The sequence below is a fragment of the Nothoprocta perdicaria genome, unplaced genomic scaffold (genome assembly GCF_003342845.1).
Source record: "Nothoprocta perdicaria isolate Ctin4 unplaced genomic scaffold, notPer1 scaffold_12, whole genome shotgun sequence".
Lineage (NCBI taxonomy): Eukaryota > Metazoa > Chordata > Aves > Tinamiformes > Tinamidae > Nothoprocta > Nothoprocta perdicaria.
The window spans coordinates 6,980,139-7,004,822 of NW_020454316.1; the positions used below are offsets into that span (position 1 = coordinate 6,980,139).

A 24,684-nucleotide genomic window follows, 5' to 3' on the forward strand; every position below is an offset into this window, starting at 1 on the left:
ATAACAATGGGGAGAGGGAAATTGGCTTGTGTTAGAAGAAGCAGATGAATCTCAAGGCTCCTAGATTCTGTTCAGGGACCTATAGCTAATTTCCCATGTGCTTCAAGGCCAAATAATTAGTCTTAGCTGTATTTCTGATGAGAAATGAGAGTGGTTACCTTTGATAGATCTTAGGGATATTGTTAGGCTTAATTAATATTTCTAAATGACAGTGAGACAAAAGAGAATTCTGCATGCATGGACCTCGAGGATCAGGCTTTTATTTAAGTCTACTCTTAAAGAGAAAATTGGACCAATTAGAGCAGTTTAGGATCTAGATAAATWGCACAATTTCTTCATTATTGCCATTCAATTTCTTAACACTCTCAACCTGATTTAAACTGAGGAGTTTACAGTTTTCGAAGTGGCTTCATAATTTGGGAACCTCAGTTTTAATGAATATCATGGTACATAATATAGTTCTAAATGGAAATAAATTTTAAAAGGTATTTGAGTAGTGAATGATACCAACAAATATCTAGGGGAATTTTCAAGAATACATTTACCTTATTTACCTAAATTCCACAGGTGTAAATAAACTGACTAGCCTTAGGACCAATAAAAATGTAGCCAATATCACCMGTTAAAATGTTTAAATAACAGTAGAAATTTCATAAAAGTTGTGTGTGTGTATATATACACACACACATATACATATATACATATATTTTTGCTTTAAAGGCTATTAATAAAGAAGAGGAATTACTTGAACAGGAAAAGAGTCAATATCCTCTACTACAAACTATAATTACAAAGAAACAACCCTTTGAGCAGCTTTGGATAACTGCATATAATTTCCATACCAAATCTGAGGAATGGATGAACGGTGAGGCTCTGGTGTTTTTGTGCTCAAATGTCTCATTCTCAGTTAGTTAAATTTTATTGAGTAAAGTGGAAGCTGCAAATGTTGATTAGTACTTGTTTGGGAAAAGAAATCCAAGAAATAAACACTATTAAACAACATGAGATAAAACCTACCCTAAGATTGTTTTCTGTAACAACTGCTTTCCAATTAAAGGAGAATGATTATAAATATATGTAAATAAATCTCTTTGGTAATACCCTTATGCCRAGTTCTGTCTGTGCTCTTTTACACTGCTGTATCCAGGATCACTCCAGGAACTGAATGCAGATGAAATTACAGAAGAAATTGGGAACATGTGGAGAACTGTGTACAAGCTCACTAAGAGTTTTCCTGATTTGCCTGGGCCTAGGCGCTTAGCAGAAAATTTGAAATATAAACTTGATAAATTTAAACAGCATCTTCCAGTCTTGACAATTGTCTGCAATCGTGGAATGAAGGAGAGACACTGGAAGCAGGTACTTACACTTCACTTCAGCTATGGAAATAGTCTACCTCAGAAACTCATAGTTCACTACATTAGTCCATATACTAGTAAAGTTCGGTATTTCACAATGAGGAAATTCTTTATCCTGTCACAAAATAAATCCAATTAGAATATTTTTAATGGTACAGAGAGGATCTTCTTTGAATTAATAATTTATGGTAGAAAAACAAACTGGAGAAGTTGCATTGATTTTTATTTACTGTTTATTTCTAGATAAGTCTATTACAGACTTGCATCCTGATAATGATTTTTATTTCTTGTTTTGTTTTCAGATCAGTGAAATTGTAGGATATGAAATCATACCTGATGAATCTACTAGCCTTGCAAACATACTGGATTTTGGGCTATCAAAATGTATTGAAGAGTAAGAAGCTTACTTTAATCTCAGTTTTTTAGCATTTAGTTTGTTTAGTATGTAATTTACCAAATTCTAGTTTTCGTTTTTCTTTTTTTTCTGTGTGTATGTTATCAGTTACAGTTTCACAGCTGTATTTTATCAAGCTAAGGATGGAATTGCTRTAAGTGCAGCAAAGACATCTAAAAGCAAAGTAATAAAATCCAAAAACATTGTCTGAAATGAGTGGATGATATTATTAATGACTATATATGAGATAGCTATACGGATATGTCTATGATTTTTTTTTTTAATTTTCGGCTTTGTTGCAAAAACATTTCTAAAATGTATTTCATTCCAATTTAGACTGGAACCTATTGGAGCAGCTGCTAGTAAGGAGTATTCCTTAGAGAAATCAATGGAGAAAATGAAATCAGAATGGGTCAACCTACACTTCAGTCTAGTGAAGTATAGGGATACTGTGAGTAAACACCAAATCAGTCTATCAGTGTATGATGTGAATCATATATTATTAAAAAGAATTACTTTAATTCTCAATAGCGGTTAAGAAATATTAGAAGGAAGTTACACTTGACTTGTTGCATGAAGCAAAGTGGAATCATATCCAAGAATCTGGTTAAACTTGTCCATTAGCTTGCCTTATATTTAGATGGCTGATGTTACCTTAGTGTCTGGATAACTCATGATCTCAGCAAACTTGTCCTAACAAATCTGTGAGCTTGAGAGCTTCTGCTCATTTTATATGGCAAGCTGATTTGTAGTAAAATTTTAACTTGACCAGAAGGCACGGATATCACATGCAATGAAGAASATTAGCTTATAAATCACTATAATCCCTGGCTAGCTTCCTGTTCACAATACCATTTTGTCTCTAAACTTTTGGTGAAGCAGAGATATATACAGTGGAGATACTGTTYCGCATCATCAGATACATTGCAGTCTTTCTTCTTGCCTTACTTCTCTCACTTTCAACTCTCARAAGGGGAAACAAAGCTATGCATGAGTGTGAATCTTAAGAGTAATGAAATGTAGCAACTCTCATTTGCCTTAACAAAATATGATATATTTACAGAATACCAGCATCCTGTCAGCAATTGATGACATCCAGCTTTTGCTGGATGATCACATTGTTAAGACTCAGACAATGTGTGGCTCTCCTTTCATCAGACCAATAGAAACTGAATGTCGGGTAAGAAAAAGCTAGTTTCACTGAGCTTACATGTATTTCATAATACATGTTTTTCATGTATTTCATAATACATAGTTTTCCCTAAATGCTTTAAGGTGTTTTGGTGTGATAAGGACTTGTTTAGTTTTAAGTGTTTCTAAGGAGCTTGAATATTCATATTTTTCTCCAAAAATGTTTAGAATTTATCGCTTCTAGAAAAGGGTGTGCATAGCTTCCTTTGTAGCTAAAGAAAATGTATTTGCATTGTTAAATCATTATTAAATTATAACCATGATTTTTAGTTATATGTCTTGGGAACATGCTGGCTGATTAAAACATACTTAGCCTGTTGTGCTGTGTAATGAGACACAAGTCTACCATTTGTAAGAGAACGCATTTGTAATCTTCAGGAATTAGTACAATCCTCCAGCATTTCAAGGTATTTTTGTTTTAGCTGCCCTCCTGTTTGTACAAGACGCAGCATTAAATTAACTAATAACCTGCGATTTCACATGGTTACTCACTGAGCATGAAATTTAAAGTGATTCTTAGAACTCTTAAGCATTAAATGTTTTTATTGCAGGCTTGGGAAGAAAAGCTTGTTCTAATGCAAGATATTCTAGATAGCTGGTTGAAATGCCAGGCAACTTGGTTGTATTTGGAACCAATTTTTAGTTCAGAAGATATTATAGCTCAAATGCCTGAAGAAGGTAGAAAGTTTGGGATTGTGGATACATACTGGAAAGACATCATGTCAGAAGTGGTAAGAGCTTAAATTTAACATAGCATGCATTTTTATTTACATTGGTTACATTATAATTATTGTAAAGATGTATTATCTTTTCTGGAGTTAATTACTTGGATTTAAATCACAAAAAGTTGTAATCTGGAACCAAAAATCCTTCACTAAGCCCAATCAAAATCTAGTTTTGCAATTTAGAAAGATAGATTAAATCGCTGCTTTTTTGAGATTTCTGTGGAGTCTGAATGTTGCAGSATGAAGTACAGCTCAGTTAATTTTGAAATCTAAATTTTCCAGCCTTTTTACAGTTACATGATAAGAACTGGGTAGAAAGTTGAATGATCTGTGCTTGCAGTTTCTGTTTCTGAGTTCATTGACACTCTCTAGAATTCTGTTCTTGATTTAATTGGATTTTGGATTAGTCTTTTAAAGGCGTTAGAGCAAAACGCTTTTGCATGATTGTTCCTTACTATGTGGTGCGATTTTTTTTTTTTTTTTTTTGAAACTTCTGTGAATATATACTGAGCAGTTAGTGTGTCCTGACAGCACAAGGATAAGTCCATAGGGATATTAAATGCAATTGGGAACCTTTTTCAACTTTCTATAAATACCTAGTTGGTTTAAAATTCAGATACTTAGTGACAGTATGAGCTGAGATCTTTCAAAAAATATTAGGCAGCGTGTGATTAAGGTGCTGAAATAATAAGWGTAACAAAATAGAAGTTGAGATCTATATCACAGCTCAAGCCTTATGAATGATGAAGCCTTTTCGGAAATCTGTGTAGCCTTGAATACTAAGAGTGTTAAGTGCTGTCGGAAAATGCAAATCCAACTTAGATAGCAAAAATAGAAAATAAACGTGGCATACTGTGACTATGTTTCACAGAACTTATTTGTGAATAGGAAAAAAATGTCTATCTAGCTTTTGAGCCTTTTGCAACATGTGTAATCGTTGATGACAATGTAATGTAACATTTACTAATCATATTGTATATAAATAAGGCTTTAGCAGTTTCTCCTGAGTGTTTGTTCCTATAAAGGCGAAAGACACAAAGGTGCTTGTTGCAACTGAACAACCCATGATGTTGGAGAGACTTCAGGAAGCAAATACACTCTTAGAAGAAATTCAAAAGGGGTTGAATACTTACTTGGAGAAGAAAAGATTGTTTTTCCCAAGGTAAATTAATTAAGCAGCCCCAAATTAGAGAGAAAAAGATATCAAATTTTGAAACTGTTTCTACTGAGCTGTTTCATGAGCACATGTTTTCATAAACATAGACCCATGTAATAAAGAATAAAAATCTGTTCTTTCTGGACTTCAAATCAGGATCCTAAACTCCAGGTAAGTTTGCAATGCCAAGGACAGGCAACAAGTGGAGACGCAAAGTCTGTCTTAGCACACTGAAAACTTGTGATTATAAAATCAATATCACTTACAGGGATTTTCTAGGGGGAAGTTACCACCTTTCCATGGCTGATTCACTGTTTTCAGCCCCTTCAGCTCTGCAGGGGTGTGTAATACATAGGCATTATATATGATTATGGGGAGCAGGGTTTTGATTTTATTGCTCTGTTGTTATATTGGTCGTCTAAGTAACAGCAATCTGGCATATAGTAGCTTCTTAAGACAGTTTTCATGTTTGGAAAGAGCGTATTCATTAATTTTATTCTTCTCACAGATTCTTTTTCCTGTCTAATGATGAGCTGCTTGAAATACTGTCTGAAACAAAGGATCCCCTTCGGGTGCAGCCACATTTAAAGAAGTGTTTTGAAGGAATTGCTAAACTGGAATTCACGGAAGCCCTGGAGATCATAGGCATGATCAGTTCAGAGAAAGAAGTTGTTCCTTTCATAGATAAAATCTATCCAGTGAAAGCAAAAGTAATTTTTATTTTACTATAATATTAAACTAATGCTTTACCTAAAGTGTAAGTTTTTTGGGGGATGTTATTTAAAATTTTTAGGATCAGATCATGGAAGGTATTGAGGAAGTGAAGGTGCAGACTCRTATTGTCTTGTACAAAAAGAATTTCCTGCTGAAAAGCCTAAGTCATTCCATTTTTTTTAGCTGCACCTAAAACTAGTTTAATGTGTTATGGTCCATTGTAAATAGGAGATAATGGTGGGATTGTTTAAAATCAAATGAAGAGAATTGCACCATTATAGACCTAAAGTTTCTAAGTTTGGAAATGTATCTGAGTTTCTGTTTTTACTGCTGTGCCCCACATAATGATGTGCAACCAAGTGACTGTGTGATACCCARAGAGAGAGGAGTTACAGACTGTCTTTTTTTCCCCTTCATCTTCCAGGAAAAAAATATGCCCAGTGTTAAAATAATCAAGTTTAAATGACTTTGCAAGCTGTGATCTTCATTTCCCCTTCATGCTTATATGAAACCTTGTCTGTTTCTTGAGATGAACTCCCTTTAGAGTTAGTTTGATTTGCCTGCTGCCAAATGGTGTTAATGGTAGGGCTCTCAGAATTTAGGTGCCTTTTATCCACTTTTTTTTTCCTGTATATCACACCCAGAGCAGAACAAAGCATATTTAAGCCTAACAGAATTCAACTGTGCCTAATGCAATTGCCCTTTAAATAGAGTTTAATCAAGAAATGTGTATTGATTCTTATCTTTTTTTCCTCATTTGAAGGGCATGGTAGAAAAATGGCTTTTGCAAGTAGAAGAAATGATGCTGGCTAGTGTAAGAAAGGTTCTTCAAGATGGCATAAAAGGATATGTTAAGGTAACTATCTGTTTCTAAACAAGCTGCTTTCCATAAACAAGTTTCTCAAATTCATATTAAACAGGAACCTATTTGAAAGTGGAATCCAGATATCCCTCTCTGGTAGCATACAATTAAAGTGTTACATCTGAATTTCTTGAAGGAAAGTTAACTRCCTTTCTTATTTCTTATCTTTTTTTTTGCCTCAGACTTAAAAAAAAATAATAAAGCTTTGGAGAAAAAAATTATGAATGCTGTTTTCTAGTGTGTTTGCATGGCTTTCTCTGTCTGGAATGGWTTTTTTTCTTAATTTGTTTTGTTTTCTTTTTAAGGTTCCTCGGAAAGAATGGGTGCTTCAGTGGCCTGGACAAGTGGTTATTTGTGTTTCATCCATTTACTGGACAAAAGAAGTGTCTGAAGCTATAAGCAAGGGAACTTTACTGGTAACATTATCTTTCACCTTTTATTAATCAACCAGTGTTTAGTGCTATTAATAATAATCTAATGAAGAAAACCCTCTTTCAAGAGCATATTACARTTAGCTCACAGTATTTTTTTTTCTTATTTCTTAGCAGGGACACATTCTTATTTACTTCTGTGTAAATTAGTAGTTTCACAGAAGGATTTACAAGATGTTACTGGTATAAATAAAAATTATAAACATCAAAAAGTTATAAACTGTTGTCAAACACTAGATATTTTTATCTGCAACTCCTGTCTTTACATTTGAAGCCAGGGGAGCCAGCAGGCAGGAAGTCTCTTTTAGTAGGATGGTGCAGTTATTTGSCTGGCTGTGCTAGATTCTCCTTATTATAAAAATATAGCAACTAAGGTTGTTATTTTGTGTGAGGGTTTTTCCTTGTGCATTTTAAGTGGCTTTGTCATTTCTTTACTTCTGAGAAAGTAATTCCAAATAATTATGGTAAAATTAGGAAATCTTCAATTTGCTGAATGTTGGTTTTAAAAGCAAATCTGAGCCAGATCTACACAATGGAGACARTCTCCACATCTTCCATCACAGAATTTTGTCTTTTCTACTAGRAAGAAATAAAAAGCTTCTGCTTCCTTTTCTTTCACACCATAAAGCTTTTTTTTATGTGTTTCTAGTAAACTAAAGTGGCAATATATTGAAGGAGAAGGTACGTGCATGTGTAGGGCTGGGGATTCCATTACTCTGTTTTGTTGGTAGGGCAGGCTATAATGACTGCTCCCATGGGAGGTTAGGAAATAGTAGCTGCAGCATTACATTAACGCCTGTGTCCTCCTTCTGTGACAGGATTTCTTGGAGAAGAGCAATCTACAAATTGCAGACATCGTTGAGTTAGTGAGAGGAAAGCTGTCCAGTGGAGCTCGGCTGACTCTTGGAGCTCTTACTGTCATCGATGTGCATGGTAAATGTGCTCCTTGTATTTGGAATCTCCCTACTAGAGTAAACCTACTAGAAGCAGTATAGCTGCTCTTTTACCTCTACTGGAGGAAAAAGAAAATGGCACCTTTAACCCTTGGTCCATGTCTCTACCAAGTATTTAACTGAAGACATTTAATTTTCCTCCTGCAGTAGTGGGATGCAAGCATCCCATATAGGCTCCTTTAGCTTTAAGCAACCTTTAGAGAGTGATTGCAGAGCTTCTTTAGRCTGATGGATTATTGTTCAATCCTACACAGTTCTCTCCTGTGCTTTAGAGGAAGCACCATAATCTAGATCMAATTAATATGATTCCCTAAACAGAGCAGATGCATCTTTCTTTCTGGAATGAAAATCAGCCTACTGTGCTAAATGTTGTTTTACTCAATGTTGATTTAGTTAGATTTAGATTTGTTTTATGTAAACATTATTTTGAGTAAATTAACTTTTAGAATCGTATATGGGTTTGGGTTTTTTAATAAGCTGTCTCTTATTCTGCAGCTCGTGATGTGGTTGCAAAATTGGCTGAAGACAAAATCACAGATCTTAATGACTTCCAGTGGATTTCTCAGCTGAGATATTACTGGGAAGATAAGAATGTAATGGTGCGAATGATTACAACAGAAGCCAAATATGGATATGAGTATCTGGGCAATTCTCTACGCCTGGTTATAACCCCACTGACAGATCGATGTTATAGGTAAAGCCATGTTGTCTGTGAATACTGTTTTGATAGGGCAAGATGTGAAGTCATTACAAACAATCTACCATAAGAGACTCTGGATTTCTAATGTATGTGTAATTGTCTGTGTAGGACATTAATGGGTGCCTTGAAACTAAGTCTTGGTGGTGCTCCAGAAGGACCTGCTGGCACTGGCAAAACAGAAACAACAAAAGATCTAGCAAAAGCACTTGCTAAGCAGGTATCAAAATAGAGATATTCTTCTTTGGACTGTTTGTGTTTGGAAATGTGGGTATTTCCTGAAGTGCTATTCATGAGAAAGTACCAGTGTTCTTTACATTTTATCCCAGACATTGTTATAGGGTGTTCACATTTAGGACTATGTCTGTACTATTGCTAACATCCCAAATTAGCAATAATAATCACTGCTCATTTTAGATGCTAAGAATGTTATATTGTGCTAATACTAAGAGACGTTCTCTGTGTGTTTTTGTTATAGTGCGTGGTCTTTAATTGCTCAGATGGTCTTGATTACAAAGCAATGGGCAAGTTCTTCAAGGGGCTGGCACAGTCTGGTGCATGGTCCTGCTTTGATGAATTCAACAGAATTGAGGTAACTTTTTAACTGTGAGAGATAAAGTGACAAAGCTTTAATTTAAGATGCAGGGCTAGTTAAGATGCAGGACTGTACTTTTTTATCTCTTTTCCTCTCTTTTATGTGGGCACTTGACTGAGAGTTAATAAGATTGGAAAGGATTGAAGGGGATTGTCCTTCTCTTCCTTTCTCAAGTCGTAACTGTGGGGCTGCATTTGTCTCTTTCCCACACAAGACAGGCAAACCCCAGTGATGGCTAGCTGCGTGTCGCTAACTGAGTGACCTGGCTAACTAGCTGAGTAACCAGACACAGTCCAATCCCAAACTTGATCTTGTTTTGATTTTTATTTTAAAGCTTAGTCACTAATCATTTTCAATATGTTTTATTCTTATTTTCATGGAATTGTATTTAAGTCAATATCAATATGTTTGGAAATTCCATTAAGTTTATATGTTTTCAATACTTCAATATCCTCGACATATTCATTTTCCAARAAGATTCATTTTTCCATTGCATTTATCTGCCGTGGCCTGTTTAGTTTTTTTTATGAACTCAAGTGTCAGTGTTCTCTGTTTCCAGTATTCTGTTATSCTGGTATTTTGAGGCACTGAAGGCTGGCTGTCCCCTGACTCACTCAGTTTTTACTTCACCCCTAAATTCTAGGTACTGAGTGAATCAGTCTTTCTGATGAGTCTAATTTCCTCATACAGTTGGAAGTAAGAGGAAAGTGCATTAGCAGGCCTCCAGAGGGAGTTCCTGTCCACCTAGTTTAGATATCTACATTCAGGCAGATGAGATTTGCCTTTGAAGGCTTTCAGAATCCTCTGTTGACCTCTGTGCACTGGTTGAATGGGCAATGGGAGCACTGACTTTCAGAGGTTTGCCTTTGTGGATACCTAGCGTTTAGAGTAAGTTATGAGACTGGATCTAAACACAGGATGATTTTTTAATAGGAGAAATTCAATCAAAGTATATAAATAAAAAGCATTTTTAGCTTTATCTGGAGCATTATCTCCAGATGTTTTATGTTTTATAATCTGTTTTGTTTTTACTAGGTTGAAGTATTGTCTGTAGTTGCACAACAAATACTTAGTATACAGCAAGCTATTATTCGCAAGCTCAAAACATTCATCTTTGAAGGCACAGAGATCTCTCTTAATCCCACCTGTGCTGTGTTTATCACTATGAATCCTGGTTACGCTGGACGGGCAGAGTTGCCTGATAATCTGAAGGTAAATCTGGAACCCTGATTTCAGAAGAACTGCTATTGTCACATAACAAGCACAAGTTGTTACCATATTTCATAGGCTAAGCTTGTCTCATTATTTTCTTACAGGCATTATTCCGAACAGTTGCTATGATGGTTCCAGATTATGCTTTGATTGGAGAAATCTCACTATATTCAATGGGATTTTTAGATTCTCGGAGGTAAGACTCACAGAATTTTCCACATTGCTTGAGTCTGAAATACTTCTCATTCTTCTACAAGGAACGCATGACGATATGGATGTTGTAAACATGATTCCAGGAGGCTTTCCCTGCTGCATTTCTCCAGAAAATACTTTTTAATCTCTTGTTTAATCATCAATCCTCATTTACCACCTGATATTGACAGATACATACCTCTACACCAAACCATTGAGAAGATGTATTGTAATTGCAAGCAGAGTTAAACTGCACACAAATTCTCTAGCACTTCATAGGCTACAGTTTTGCTTTTAAGAGATTTTTCTCGGCTTATCTGGTGGTCACTCCRTTGACATTGTGCGTTCAATTAAGTATTTTAAGTATTTTGTTTGCTTGGTTAGATATTTTCATTCTATGTCTGTTATATATTTAGATATATATAGATATATATTTTTAATACCCACAGTCTTGCCCAGAAAATTGTTGCCACTTACCGGCTGTGCTCCGAGCAGCTGTCATCTCAGCATCACTATGATTATGGAATGCGTGCTGTCAAATCTGTCCTGACAGCAGCAGGAAACTTAAAACTGAAGTACCCAATTGAAAATGAAAGTGTACTGTTACTTCGGGCTTTGCTGGATGTTAACTTGGCCAAATTCCTGGCACAGGATGTGCCTTTGTTTCAGGTAAGCTCTCAGGTGGGTGGGTGCCTGTCCTGAAGTGTGTGGTATTTCACTAAGGATTCTTTTGAATGTTCTTACAGTAATCGACAGAAGCAAATCCTTGTCTTCATTTAGGACAGTTTGATTCAAATGCTGTCCTGTTAGTGTATTGTTCTTTAATTCCACTGATCTAGCTGAGGATACTCTTTGGTTCAGTTAGTACTGTTTTGAAAAACAAGCTTTTAGTGGTGACATTTGAATTAGACTGTGAAATGTTATATATAGTATTTTGCTAAAATGTCATTTCTGTTTCATCAGTGGAAACTATTCTTTGCAGTTTGCAATCTAGCTTTGTATTGCAAAAAATACATGGGCAGCCTAAGTGATAGCAATTAGATATTTGAAGGCAGGCTGAAAAGAGTGGAATTTCTGCTTCTGTGCGGCTCCTGTAGAGAAAAATGAATATTAAGCTGTGGAGCAGTCAGTACTRTTTTAAAGAACTCAAACATAGGGTCCAAGAACATGCATGTGCATAGTCACTGCTCTGAATCAGGGAGAGAATGTACCTTTCTATTCGATCATTTAAATTCTTCCAGCCATTTACTCATCCTTTCCCATAATACATTTTGGGGAAAAATTGCAGAAAGATAAGCTTCCTTTTACAGTATCAGCATATATATGAAAAACATAGGGTTTCTCTCTCGTGCAATAGAGGATACATTTACCATAGTTGATGGAAGACGTCAACAAGTTCTTTAGAAGCACAACTGTTGAATTATTTCTCAGGAAAGATCCACTTCCATGACTACAGTTTGTGCCTGGAAGTTAATTTGGTCCTGCTGAAGGCATTTCATCTTCAGTTCCTATTACCTAGAAGAGTTTTGTTTTCCTTGTAGATTTTTATGCTTTGGAAGTTCTATCTTTTTGTAATCTGTATTTAAATAGTGTTGTAGTCCATCTTTCTTTAACAGGGTATTATATCTGACCTGTTCCCTGGAGTGGTTCTTCCTACACCAGACTATGAACTGTTTGTCRACGCATTAAATAAAAATATAAAAAAGATGAATCTGCAACCGGTTCCGTGGTTCATTGGAAAAATTATTCAGGTTTGTTTTCACAAGTCTACTTGTGAGGAGGAAAAAAAAAAGTGTGAAGAGATGATTAAGAAACTTTTTAAATTGACTCTCTGGTTATGTCATGAATGAAAGATTTAATAGTTTAAATGAGCAATTAATATGACATTACAGACAGCCTATGTTTCCTGAGAAAAAAATCATGGAATTAAAGTCTACTTTGATCACAATGATTTCCGAAGTCAGATAGTCTGTAAAGGAATTAACCTAGGGGGCTATATAGCTAGGAGGTTCCTGGGTAGGAATTAGCCACATCTTAGGTCATCTGGTTCAGAGTAGAATTTAAACTGAATCTCTTAACACACGAGGCTGGATTGACTCAGGCTGTGTTCCTGGACCTACTGACAGTCTCGATGAGAAGACTTGAAAGGGGTGACATTTCTCGCCCTCACTTGTCCTTTACTGTGTTCGCTTTGCCTCCCATGTGCCAGTGTTGGTGAGCTTTAAGGAATGATTAATTTTTCATTTTTACAAGTAACAYAGCCTAGTGCCACTGTAATGGAAAGGGCATAAATACGTGGGCYGGAACAGGATTATGTGGGACCCCTGCAAAGAAATTAAGCTGACTTATACTGCTTTACAAAGCATGTTTTACCTTTCTTTTAAACAGAGCATTGTGAGCTGACTTGGAATTTAATGTAGGATAAAGAATATCTTCTTAGGGGACTGCATTAATTTATTCAGGTTGAGCAGGAGAGGAAAGTTATTTGTGGTTTGACTGGTGCRTTTTTCTGGTGTAAGATTGAACTGAATTAAGAAAAAACGGGTCCATTCTTAGGTTGAGGAAAGTACAAAATACTCTATCTGAAGGCTTTAACTTGAGTTCTGGCAACTTCTGTTGGTAAAACTGAAGTTACCAGCCTTGCAGTCTAAGAGCATCCTAGATGGGACTGGGTTACCTCACATCCTGAGAACTGTAGTTCACATCCCTGGTTATCACTGATAATCATTGATTTCTGTTTATGCTTGTACATTGGGCAACAGTGACTGATGAGTGTGCTCAGCTCCTGAAAATTTAACTCTATCACAGTTGAGGGATGATCCCTAGTAAGGTAAGAAAGAGACCAAATGAGGGCAAAGACTTAAATTCCAGTGCATGAATTGTCCTAATAGTTTGACTGCACTCTAATTTAGGCCAACACTTAGACAAGCCTTAACGTAATGCAAGTGTTTAGATGATATTTTGTCCTGCTGCATCTGAGTGCAGGCAAGATACGTGTATTTTGTACACATTATGCTTGCTTCTGTGTTCTGTTAATAAAAAAAAAAAATCTCTTGTCACTGCTACAGATATATGAAATGATGTTGGTGCGACATGGTTTCATGATTGTTGGAGATCCCTTGGGTGGGAAGACCTGTGCATATAAAGTTCTAGCTGGAGCCCTTGGTGATTTGTATGCAGGTAACAAACTTCTACTTAAATGAAGTTAATTCTATGTTCTTTGCAAAGATTATAATCTGGTTTATTCTGCTTTTTCTAATGGGAAATTTCAATTTTTTGAATTAATTTTTTCTTCAGTTGATATAAGAAAGCATATTAATGCTTTTATGGATTTTGCTAATTGTTGCATTGGTGTATCATACTCTTGCAAAACTAGATCCAATATTCTTGTTTATTCTCATCAGATAATAGCATTTTAAGTGTTTGACCTTCCTGAAAAATGACTAAGTAAAGATAATGTCAATTCACTGAAGAGATCTACCCTCAGAGGAGATTGTAGGTAGCTCTCATAAAGGAATAAAATCTCTTCTGCTCTTCCTCTTTTCAAGTACTTCTGCACACAGCACTTTGCCCTTTCCTTGTACAAGTAAAAGTTCTTATTTACAGCTATCTAGCTTTCTAACTTCCAAATGTCCTTTGTTGTTGCTCATGAATGAAACTAACTTTTCAGCTTTCTCAAGCTAACCAGTTTGTCTTCTTACACAGCGAAATGCATGGATGAATTTGCTGTTGAATATAGAATTATTAATCCCAAAGCAATTTCTATGGGACAATTGTATGGCAGTTTTGATCCTGTAAGTCATGAGTGGACAGATGGAGTTCTTGCAAATGCCTTTAGGGAACAAGCTTCTTCTACCACAGATGATCGGAAGTGGATTATATTTGATGGCCCAGTGGATGCAGTTTGGATAGAGAACATGAACACTGTGCTGGATGATAATAAAAAGGTAGCCTAATTTTTGCCAGTTACCTGATACTTGGACTATATTTTAGGAACAGCAGTATTGTGACTATGATGATCCAGGGCTTTTAAAATGAGGTGGGGAGAGAGTTTTGTATGACTGAAAGCTTGTTTTTCTTTTTTCCTCCAGTTATATCACTTGGTCTGATAGAGGTTGTTAGGCTATTACTTACAAGAAGACCTTAGAAGCCTTGTCTTGCTCCTACTTCATTGAAGTGAGGTTATTTAGTGTGGCTTGTTTACTGTCCCTTTTGGGAAACAGAAATCATAAATGTAGCTCTGTAACTGACAACTGAAGTTTCTTAAATTACTTAATGAATAAATTAACAAAAAAGGCTGCAAGTTGTTGCTGCTTTTACTAAGGATTTAGCAGCGTTCTCCCTGTCTCTGCCAGCCATTACAATAATGCATGGAAAAGTTGAGACAAGGTCAGAAAATATCACATGCTATGAGAACATGAATGAGTGAATGAGAAGTGACACTAAGTAGGATGTTCAGTGATTTTATGACAAGCATTGCTTTCCCTGAATGATCTGCAGTGACATGACTAAATCATGTTTGCGTGCTGCTTTCCTTCTAGCTGTGCTTAATGAGTGGTGAAATAATTCAGATGAATTCAAAAATGAGTTTAATCTTTGAACCAGCAGACTTAGAGGAGGCATCTCCTGCAACTGTCAGCAGGTAATATGAAAGCACTCAAGTTTGAACTATGCCACCTTGAACATCTCTTCCAGTACCATGATTGTTTGTTCTTCCCAGGTGTGGTATGATCTATATGGACCCACAGCAGTTAGGCTGGAAGCCACTGAAGGATTCCTACATGGATACACTGCCTCCCAACCTGCAGGAGGAACACCGAGAGCTGGTGCGAACCTTAGTTTTTCGCATAGGTTTCATTTAAAAGACAGTTTCCTTACACTGCTGACTTGAAAACAGGCATTTAGGATCAAAATTGTGAAGTACATTCATTACCTAAGAGGTCCAAGCTCTCCTAGAGGCTGTGGTAAATTATGTTATAATAATGAATGTCAGGTTTTGCTACAGGTCACAGGTACTTGAAAGAAAATTTGTTAAAGAATGAAAGATTAGAAAATTTTTGAACTTATCTTTCTGCTTGAGACATTTAGATTATAGCTTGAGAAAGGCTTATAATAAGATCATTTTCCTTAAGCACTTAATCTGAAAAGCCTTACTCGCTTCAGTAATCTCTGCTAATTCATCCTTCGTGAGCTGGATTGCTTGCATGAATGAGGCATCTTTGTGTTGTGAGTTATACCGTATTTTCAGTGTAAATAAAAACAGAACCATATGTAGTGGGAATCAATCAGCTTTTAATCTTTTCAAGAGAAAAATTTCTATTTATTGAGCCTTTAAAATACAGTAAAAGAATCAGACCCCATCTACTGAAAAATCAGTAGAATTAGAGCTGGAAAAAGCTTTCATTTCTGTGATCTGACAGGACCCCTTTGAATTTTTGCAGGCATTTGGGACCAAATTCAGGAGAAGTAGGAACAGGAAGTCTTTATTGAAGTAGTCTTCTTAGTTAACTGAAGCAAAATAGTTTTTCTTAGCCGTTAAATAATTGCCCTTTTAGTGCACTGGGATGGGTCTGGGTCATGATTCCTTTCCAGTTCTCCCACTTCAGTCCATGGAGCAGATGCCATCAGCCTTGGTTATTACTGCCCTGCATGCTGTGGAGCTCCCACAGGTACCAGTCAGCGTCTGGAACTCCTGTTGCAGAACAGTGTCTAAGCTGGTCCTCAGTAGAGGCCACTGCTTTCTAAGAAATTATGAAGTTTTTGTTTCCATTGGAATATTTTTTCTTGTTGCCTGAGCAGAACAGCAGTCTCCCTTGGCAGAAGCTGCTGTCTAGATGAATAAGTGGATAACAAAATTCCTGGTGAAAACTTCTCTGTGGCAGAAGCCACAATTTTCCATTGTCAGAAAATGATAATGTGGCTTTTTGATTGCTTCTTTAGTGTCTCATGTATGTCCTTTCCTGATCTCCCCTCTGTCAACTCAAGGAGAATTTCTGATGCCTTATGTTTTACTGAGAGAGTATGAGTGGCAGTCAAACATATACAAAATTCTACATGCTTTTAAAACCGTTTCTTTTCTCCTGGCAGGTCAATGACATGTTTATGTGGTTAGTCGAGCCCTGTTTAGACTTTATTCACCATCATTGCAAAGTCATAGTCCAAACTTCCTCTATTCATTTGAGTTACAGCATGATGAAACTCTATACTTGTCTACTTGGTAAGTACTCTAAGCATTTTTCTTTTTATTTCAAATTTTATTTTTTTCCTTGTATGTCCTATAACAAACACATGCCATCAGATGCAAGGAAAACCCAAAGAAATTGTTTACTGCTTGAGATCAGAAGACACATGTCCTTTCTCACTGCACAGCATAAATAATAGCACTTTAACTACCATATAGACCTTTATTGTTTGTGTATCACTGTCCTAACAAAATGGAACATGATCTTGTGAGTGTATTGCATGGTTTGCTTATAGTTTGCAGAAAAAAAAAAAAAACTTTGTAATTAACTTTCCTTGTCATTTATTTATATTTAGAGAGAATATTTTATATATCTGGTGAATATGAAGTCATCGTTCTCTGTAGATTGCCTTTGCTTCAGTGAAGGCAATGCTCTAGCTCTGTCTCAATAGCTTTTGCCAAATGCCAATTGCATTATGCTTATTCATGCTTATGGCGTTTAACTGAAGTTCAAAATATGTATTTTAGATGAAATAAAGAAAAATGATGAAGACGAGGAAGAAAGCATGTCTAGTCAACAGATCTTCTTGTGGCTGCAAGGGCTTTTCCTTTTTGCTTTGGTTTGGACAGTTGCTGGGACCATTGATGCAGACAGCAGAAAAAAATTTGATTTATTTTACCGCAACTTGCTATTGGGAATGGATGATGGAAACCCACGCCCCAAAAGTGTGAAGCTCACCAGAAACAATATCTTCCCAGAAAAAGGTACTTCCTCGTAACTTTCTTGATTCTTTATAACATAATGAGAAAAATTGGCACTGTAAGGGATCCCTGGCAGATGTTAACTCCACAGCAGAGCTGCCATTTGCCAAGCCTTGAGCTGCACAGTTGAATGTTTTTCCCTGCTGTTTCAACCAGGAGTAGCATATGCCTCAGACTGCACTCAATGTAGCTGAGTCAGCCCTAAAATAATTTCTAGATAATAACGGCAGTGAGTGAGGGATCGTCTCTTGGGCTGGAAGGTCTTCATTAGGTCACAAGGGTAGACTGTTTAAAAGGCCATAGTGTCAATACACTGAAGTTATTTTTAACTGAGGGATGAAAAGAAGTAAGGAGTAAAATTTCAGAACTTCATGCAATAGAAAGATAGGAATTTATTATTAATCTGTAAATTCCTTTTTTTTTTTTTTTTTTTTTGATTAACAGGAAGTGTTTTTGACTTTTATTTTCACAAGCATGGCAGTGGGCAGTGGAACCTGTGGACTGATTACATCTCTAAAGAAGAGCAAGTTATCTCCCCCGCAGCTAAGGTTCACATGGATATTTTTCGTTATAGTCAATAATTATTTGTCAAAATGATTTATTTATAAAACCATGTGGTTTGGGGTGTTTGATTTCCATGTGCTGGTTTATTTCCATATATAACAGGTGTCTGATCTAATCATTCCAACAATGGAAACTGCCAGACAAATGTTTTTTCTTAAAACATATGTGGAGCACGATGTCCCTTTGCTTTTTGTCGGTCCCACCGGCACTGGAAAATCAGCTATCACAAATAATTTTCTGCTACAACTTCCAAAGGAGAAATACATCCCAAGCTTCATCAACTTCTCTGCAAGAACCTCTGCTACTCAAACTCAGGATATTATTATGTCTAAGCTGGACAGAAGAAGAAAAGGATTATTTGGGCCTCCTGCAGGAAAAAAGGCTATATTATTTGTGGGTAAGACTTTTTTTCATGTTTTTACATAATTTAAATGCTGGCATTAGGCAAAGGAAGCAACTCACAGACTAATAATTTTGCTTTTAATCTGTGCTTTCTGGTTTTTTTTGGGTACACCCAGAGGAGGATTAGCACTCCTGCTGAAAGGTTTCTATTTGGTTAAATGATGCTCATCTTCAGAATATTGTTGTTCTTTGACTCATTTAAAATGTGTTGCAATGTGACCTGAAATGAAAATAACAAAACCAAAAAACAAAACAAAACAACAACAAAAAAATGAAGTTAAACCATCAACTGTATCTTAGTCTGCCTGATTTCTTTTTTGATTTGTTTATCATTATTTCAATGAGAAGAGAAAGTAACAGGAAATAACCTCTTATACCTCTAGTTGAGTTGTTTTTTTCTTTGTAGATTTATAAGATACAGTTTCTAAGCACTGAGGGTTATGTCCTCAATACCTCTGTCCTCTGTAGACGACCTGAACATGCCTGCAAAGGAAGTGTATGGAGCCCAGCCACCTATAGAACTTCTCAGACAGTGGGTTGATCATGGTCACTGGTATGACAAGAAAGATACATCCAAGATTAATATCATAGATGTTCTGCTTGTTTCAGCCATGGGCCCACCTGGGGGAGGCAGGAATGATATTACAGGTAGGAAATCTATAAAGTATAGTACAAAGCATATGTAAACATGAGAGAAAAAAATATATTATGATGGCAAATAGTTATCTAAGTGACTGAAGTTGAGAGGCAGGCTTGATTTTGCTTTAGCTGCCACACATAATACTACAGATAAAAAGATGGAAATAATACTAAGCTTTGAGAACTTGGATACGTTTCCCACTTTCTTCCCTTTGACAAGGGAACAGAACACATCTTCCTAGATCTGTCTGACTGCCGTGTCATTTCTCATCTGAAACTAGATCTCCTGCTGCTAAGCAAGGCTGTCTGTACTTTCTGCAGGGGAAGCCTGTTCTCTGCAAGTCCTTGGTTCCTGTCATGTCAGCATAAGGGAGGTGGTTCTTTTTAATGTAAAAGTTGTATCCGTAAAGCTGTAATGCTGTAAGAGCTATACTGTTATAAAGCACTTAATGCTAGCATAACTTACTTTGGTTTATATAAACACTCTACAGCTGTGCTTTGAGGAGACTTCATTAAAATAGCTTTTCTGATACAGCTAAAAGTGTGAAATCTGCTAGTATATAGACTAGATTCTTTTAAACTGAAACTGAGAACAAGGTAGCTCTTTTGTGAAGTTTTACTGTGCCATATCTTGACCAACTGGGCTAATGTGAACTGAAATTTTTATTTGTGTAGGAACCACCTTCAAATGATGGAGATTCACTTCTTCTGTATTAAAAACAGAAGTTCTTCTAAAAGAAATGCTGGCCCAAAATATGAATGAGTTTATGTTCATTTTGTATCACTGCTGTTGTAAAAATTTGCCAGCAACAAAATCCTGGAGCTAGAGCCTGAATCAAGTGTTGAATTCACCTCTTGTGAGAGTCAGTCCTAGACAAATGCTAGCTGTAAGGCAGAGAAAAGCTTGAACATTCCTAGATCCTTCTGCATGTTTTTCTGTGTGTTACAGGACGCTTCACACGACACTTGAATCTTATATCTATTTGTTCTTTTGATGATGATGTATTAGCCAAGATTTTTACTGCAATTGCTGACTGGCACTTCAGCAAAGGCTTTGAGTCTGTGTTTCTAAGGTAAATGTGTACATTTCCTGTACAAATGTGTACATTTCCTGTACAAATGTGTAACATGTTTGTTATATTTTCTCCTGTAATTTCTCTGCAGATCTCATAATTGTATCCCTTTTTCTCTTTTAAGGCTAAGCAAGATGATGGTCCATGCTACAATGGCCATTTATAAGCTGGCAGTTGAGAATTTTCTCCCAACTCCTTCCAAATCACATTATGTCTTTAATCTACGAGATTTTTCCCGGGTTATTAAAGGAGTGCTGCTCTGTCCACACACTCACTTGCAAGTAAGCTCCTTTTTCACTATGTTCCTGTAAGAAAGAACAATAGATAAATTAAAATTATTGGTTTAATATTAGTAAACAAATACTTCATACATGAACTGTGATTTTATTTATATACATATATGTGTGTATGTATACATACATATTTACAGATTATAAAAATCAGGATAGCTCTTGAATACGTTGCACTTTACTTTTTGTCTGTCTATAAAGTGACTGTCATTTTCGTTAGTATTATTTATATATATTATGACTGGACCTAATCACCAAATTCCACCGGTTAAGACCTGTGCAAATTATACATTCTCATCTCTTGCACTTAAAAACTAAATATGCAAAAGAAAAAAGAAGTGAGAAAAAGATTTATTTTCTCCATTTTACAAATGGGAATCAGTGAAGAACACTGAATAATGTGGCCCTGAAAAAGCTTCTTTCTGTCATCACAAACCAGAAATAAATACTGACAGATGTGTGACTTTTATCCTTCAATTTTTTAAATCTGTTTACACTAAAATGGCTATTAAACAAGTATTAAAAGATTTACTTCTACCAGGGAGAATATTTCTGTTGCAGAAACAGAAGTGTCTACAAACTGTTCAGGGACCATCTTAGCCAGCAGCTGAGTTTGAGCTAGGCTAGGTTTGAGCCCATGAGCCATGCCATAGGAAGATATATTCTTTATAYTGGGGGGAAGTTGATACAGTAGAGAAAAATGCTTTAACGTAAGTGTCCAAGACTGTATTGGCAGGAAAGATAAGGTGGTCATTAGGTGAGGAAGCTAGTTAGGTTAGCAGATGCTGAGCCATGTGCTGAATGGCTTAAAGCTGAAAGGTTCCCACTGAGCTTAGTACAAGATATATCTGGGTCCAGATGGACACTTGCATCCTTTTACTTTCAGACAAATTCTGCCTGTACTATATTTATCTATTTTCTTGTTTTACATTTTCAGGATGGAGATAAGCTGATCAGACTTTGGATTCATGAGGTTTACCGAGTTTTCTATGATCGCTTAGTTGATCAAGAGGACAGAAAGGTGTTTTTTCAGATGGTAAAAGAGACAGTATCAAATAACTTCAAGCAGAGCATGGATAAGGTATTTTGGAGTAATGTGATGGGCCCAAGAATGAGACTCACACATTTTCAGAAATATTTAGACAATTGATATTGTATTAGTATTGGGCACATTTTGAATGCTTTCCGTTTACAAAGTGGGCTTCTATTTGTTTTTGTATTATATTTATTCGTAGGCAAGTTAGTACAAATTACTCCATGTAGGAATGACTCATGGCTTCAGAAGGATTCCGTGTAGGTACAGAGGACTGTCTTGAATACATGTCTTACACAATATTTATCTGTTCTCTTGCTTAACTTAGAATTTGAAAGAGCTCATGGGAGTAATGGGTACTTTCTGAGAATCCTTTGGGGAACTTGTCCTATATTTGACAGCAAAATCACTCTGAGAGATACGCACAGGTAGAAACTTGCAGCATATTGGATTTTTTTTAAGACAAGGTAATAACTAGAATAGTTGAAAAAGAGTGCTTCCCACAGTACTATTACTAGGTGGATAAGGATGGTTATTACTTTAAGGAAAATAACTCTATTATAGTCTGAATTATCTGATGATTCTTGTCTTTTCTGTAGGTACTGAGTCATCTCTCACCTACCGGAAAGATCTCTGATGATAATATTCGCAGCCTGTTCTTTGGAGACTATTTGAAACCGGACAGTACTGTAAAAGTGTATGATGAAATCACAAACTTAAAGCAACTGACGACCGTGATGGAGTACTACCTTGAGGAGTACAACAATGTCAGCAAAGCACCAATGTCCTTGGTCATGTTCAAATTTGCTATTGAGCATATCTCTAGGATATGTAGAGTACTGAAGCAGGACAATGGGCATCTGCTGCTGGTGGGAATTGGTGGGAGTGGTCGACAAAGTGCTACCAAGCTTGCCACCTACATGAATAGCTTTGACCTCTTTCAAATTGAAATTACAAAATCCTATGGAATAAATGAATGGAAAGAGGATGTAAAACGAGTCCTGCTGAAAGCTGGTGTTGCCAACAAGAATGTCTCGTTTTTGTTCTGTGATAACCAAATAAAGGATGAAGCGTTTGTAGAAGATATCAACATGCTTTTAAATACTGGTGATGTGCCTAACATCTTTGCAGCTGATGAGAAAGCTGATATTGTAGAGAAAATGCAAAGTGCAGCAAGGACAGAGAACAGGAAAATTGAAGCCACTCCCCTTGCTATGTACAATTTCTTCACTGAAAGGGTGAAGAAAAATTTGCATATTGTCTTAGGTCTGTATAATATGTAATTTCTTAGAGTAATTTTTGTTGGTTCCTAATTGCAAGCAAACTTAGATAACAATTATGATTTTTTTCTTCTTCTTTCTTTTTTTTTTTCTTTTTTTTTAGCAATGAGCCCTATTGGAAATGCATTCAGGAATCGGTTAAGAATGTTCCCTTCACTGATAAACTGCTGCACCATTGATTGGTTCCAAACCTGGCCTACAGATGCTTTAGAAATGGTTGCTAACAAGTTTTTAGAAGATGTCGAACTCGAAGATGACATTAGAAAAGGGTATGAGTTTATCTCTCAAGAAATATAAGAAGCAGAGGGTAATCTCCTATTTAGCAAGCATACATAATCATATTCTTATAAATGGTCAAGTTAAGCCAACTCTTTGTTTTTTATTGGACTCAAAATAACTCATGTTTCTGAAAATCAGGCCACTCTGTGAAGGGAGAATTTTGTCCAAAGTATTTTTGTAATGGAGTTAAAAACACATCTGTCTTTGCTAACACTTTCATAATTTCATAGAGTAGTTTCCTCGTAATTAATATAATGACAGTCTGTATTTACATAGTAATGAGGATAAATTTTCTCTAGGGTTGTGTCAATGTGCAAGTATTTCCAAGAAAGTGTGAGAAAGCTTTCCATCAGCTATTACAGTACCTTGCGAAGACACAACTACGTAACACCCACTTCTTATTTAGAGTTAATTCTCACCTTTAAGACTCTACTACATAGCAAAAGACAAGAAGTTGACAGGATGAGAAACCGTTACCTTACAGGACTACAAAAACTTGACTTTGCATCTTCACAAGTAAGTTCCAGCTGAGCAAACTGAATACAAGGCATGTAAGTACTTGGTGTAGCATCTGCATAAGCTAGTTAAAGGTGCAGTCTTTATTCCCTCTACACTATGTTCATCTTACTATTAACAGTTTTCTTAGAAGACCACCAGGAAAGATAAGCCATTTTAAGTAACTGTGGTAGATTTAGTAGAAAGATTAGTGGTTTTAGTAGAAAGCTAATAGATGGTACTTGGTAATTGATGATACTCTCCAAATGCAGAAGGAAAGAAGCATACCAATCTATTTGTTTACTCAAAACAAAATATAACTCCTCTGTAGATTCCCAGTAGGAAGCTGATTAGGTCCTCTATGAAACCTCTTCTTTCTCAACCCATACAACCTAGGAACGGATCATTCCAACATGCCAGATGAAGAACATCCCGTCTGAAGCTATTGCTCGCATGAGCTCTGTATTCCCTTCCTAGTTTCTTCTGGAGTGGTTCTCCAATTGTGTGAGAAATTATTATTTTAGGTTCCATAAATAAAATTCCCTGTGAGGGAAAAAAAAAAAAATACAGTGAATTTTTTATTTTTTTAATCTCTTTGGTTATGAAAACAACTTATTAGTAAAAATAGGCTAGAACACAATTTTAATAATTATTTTAGATCAAATGTTCCTTTCTAGATTGTGTTCATTTGGTATCCTCTAATTTTTCTTCCTAAGACAGCAAGGAGAAATGCTTCCACGCATTACTTTTTGATTTCCTGTTTTGTTGATCAGGTTGTAGAGATGCAGAAAGAACTGACTGCCCTTCAGCCTGAACTCATACAGACTTCTGCAGAAACAGAGAAAATGATGATCCAGGTTGAAAAAGAAACAGTTGCAGTGGATGCAAAGAAAGAACTAGTGTCTGCAGATGAAAAAGAAGCAAATGAAGCTGCAGCTGTTGCTAAAGCTATTAAGGTAGTTTATAACGGCATAAGCCAGCAATGAAATGGGTTCCAACTTTCTTTTTTTTTTTTTGGAAATAATTTGGAGTTGTAATGATGTATTAATAGACTTATCCAAACTGATCCAAGTATCAAATTTGCAAGAGTTATTCCTAATGTAAACAAAGTACATTTTGAGTGTTGTTATGGGTTATGTTGTTGTATGGATAATGTTGTGATAGAATTAAGACCGTGTTTTACTAAACCTCCCTAGACTAGTTCAG

At 36.1% G+C, this 24,684-nt stretch overlaps 1 protein-coding gene across 1 annotated transcript in view; it reads left to right on the forward strand.

Moving 5' to 3' along the window:
* The window catches only part of DNAH3 (dynein axonemal heavy chain 3), a 52,370-nt gene that overhangs the window by 15,645 nt on the left and 12,041 nt on the right, over nt 1–24,684 (forward strand). The window contains exons 17-50 of the mRNA XM_026054148.1: nt 721–865; nt 1,148–1,359; nt 1,661–1,752; nt 2,089–2,203; nt 2,816–2,932; nt 3,495–3,674; nt 4,694–4,830; nt 5,333–5,534; nt 6,302–6,394; nt 6,706–6,816; nt 7,650–7,764; nt 8,280–8,478; nt 8,593–8,701; nt 8,960–9,073; nt 10,112–10,288; nt 10,393–10,484; nt 10,930–11,149; nt 12,097–12,231; nt 13,549–13,660; nt 14,186–14,427; nt 15,022–15,122; nt 15,201–15,306; nt 16,568–16,697; nt 17,190–17,426; nt 17,868–17,971; nt 18,090–18,384; nt 18,858–19,037; nt 19,978–20,101; nt 20,226–20,382; nt 21,329–21,472; nt 22,024–22,690; nt 22,808–22,973; nt 23,283–23,499; nt 24,252–24,434. Coding sequence (XP_025909933.1) covers nt 721–865; nt 1,148–1,359; nt 1,661–1,752; nt 2,089–2,203; nt 2,816–2,932; nt 3,495–3,674; nt 4,694–4,830; nt 5,333–5,534; nt 6,302–6,394; nt 6,706–6,816; nt 7,650–7,764; nt 8,280–8,478; nt 8,593–8,701; nt 8,960–9,073; nt 10,112–10,288; nt 10,393–10,484; nt 10,930–11,149; nt 12,097–12,231; nt 13,549–13,660; nt 14,186–14,427; nt 15,022–15,122; nt 15,201–15,306; nt 16,568–16,697; nt 17,190–17,426; nt 17,868–17,971; nt 18,090–18,384; nt 18,858–19,037; nt 19,978–20,101; nt 20,226–20,382; nt 21,329–21,472; nt 22,024–22,690; nt 22,808–22,973; nt 23,283–23,499; nt 24,252–24,434 — 5,730 coding nt within the window. The remainder of the gene's footprint in view (nt 1–720; nt 866–1,147; nt 1,360–1,660; nt 1,753–2,088; nt 2,204–2,815; nt 2,933–3,494; nt 3,675–4,693; nt 4,831–5,332; nt 5,535–6,301; nt 6,395–6,705; nt 6,817–7,649; nt 7,765–8,279; nt 8,479–8,592; nt 8,702–8,959; nt 9,074–10,111; nt 10,289–10,392; nt 10,485–10,929; nt 11,150–12,096; nt 12,232–13,548; nt 13,661–14,185; nt 14,428–15,021; nt 15,123–15,200; nt 15,307–16,567; nt 16,698–17,189; nt 17,427–17,867; nt 17,972–18,089; nt 18,385–18,857; nt 19,038–19,977; nt 20,102–20,225; nt 20,383–21,328; nt 21,473–22,023; nt 22,691–22,807; nt 22,974–23,282; nt 23,500–24,251; nt 24,435–24,684) is intronic.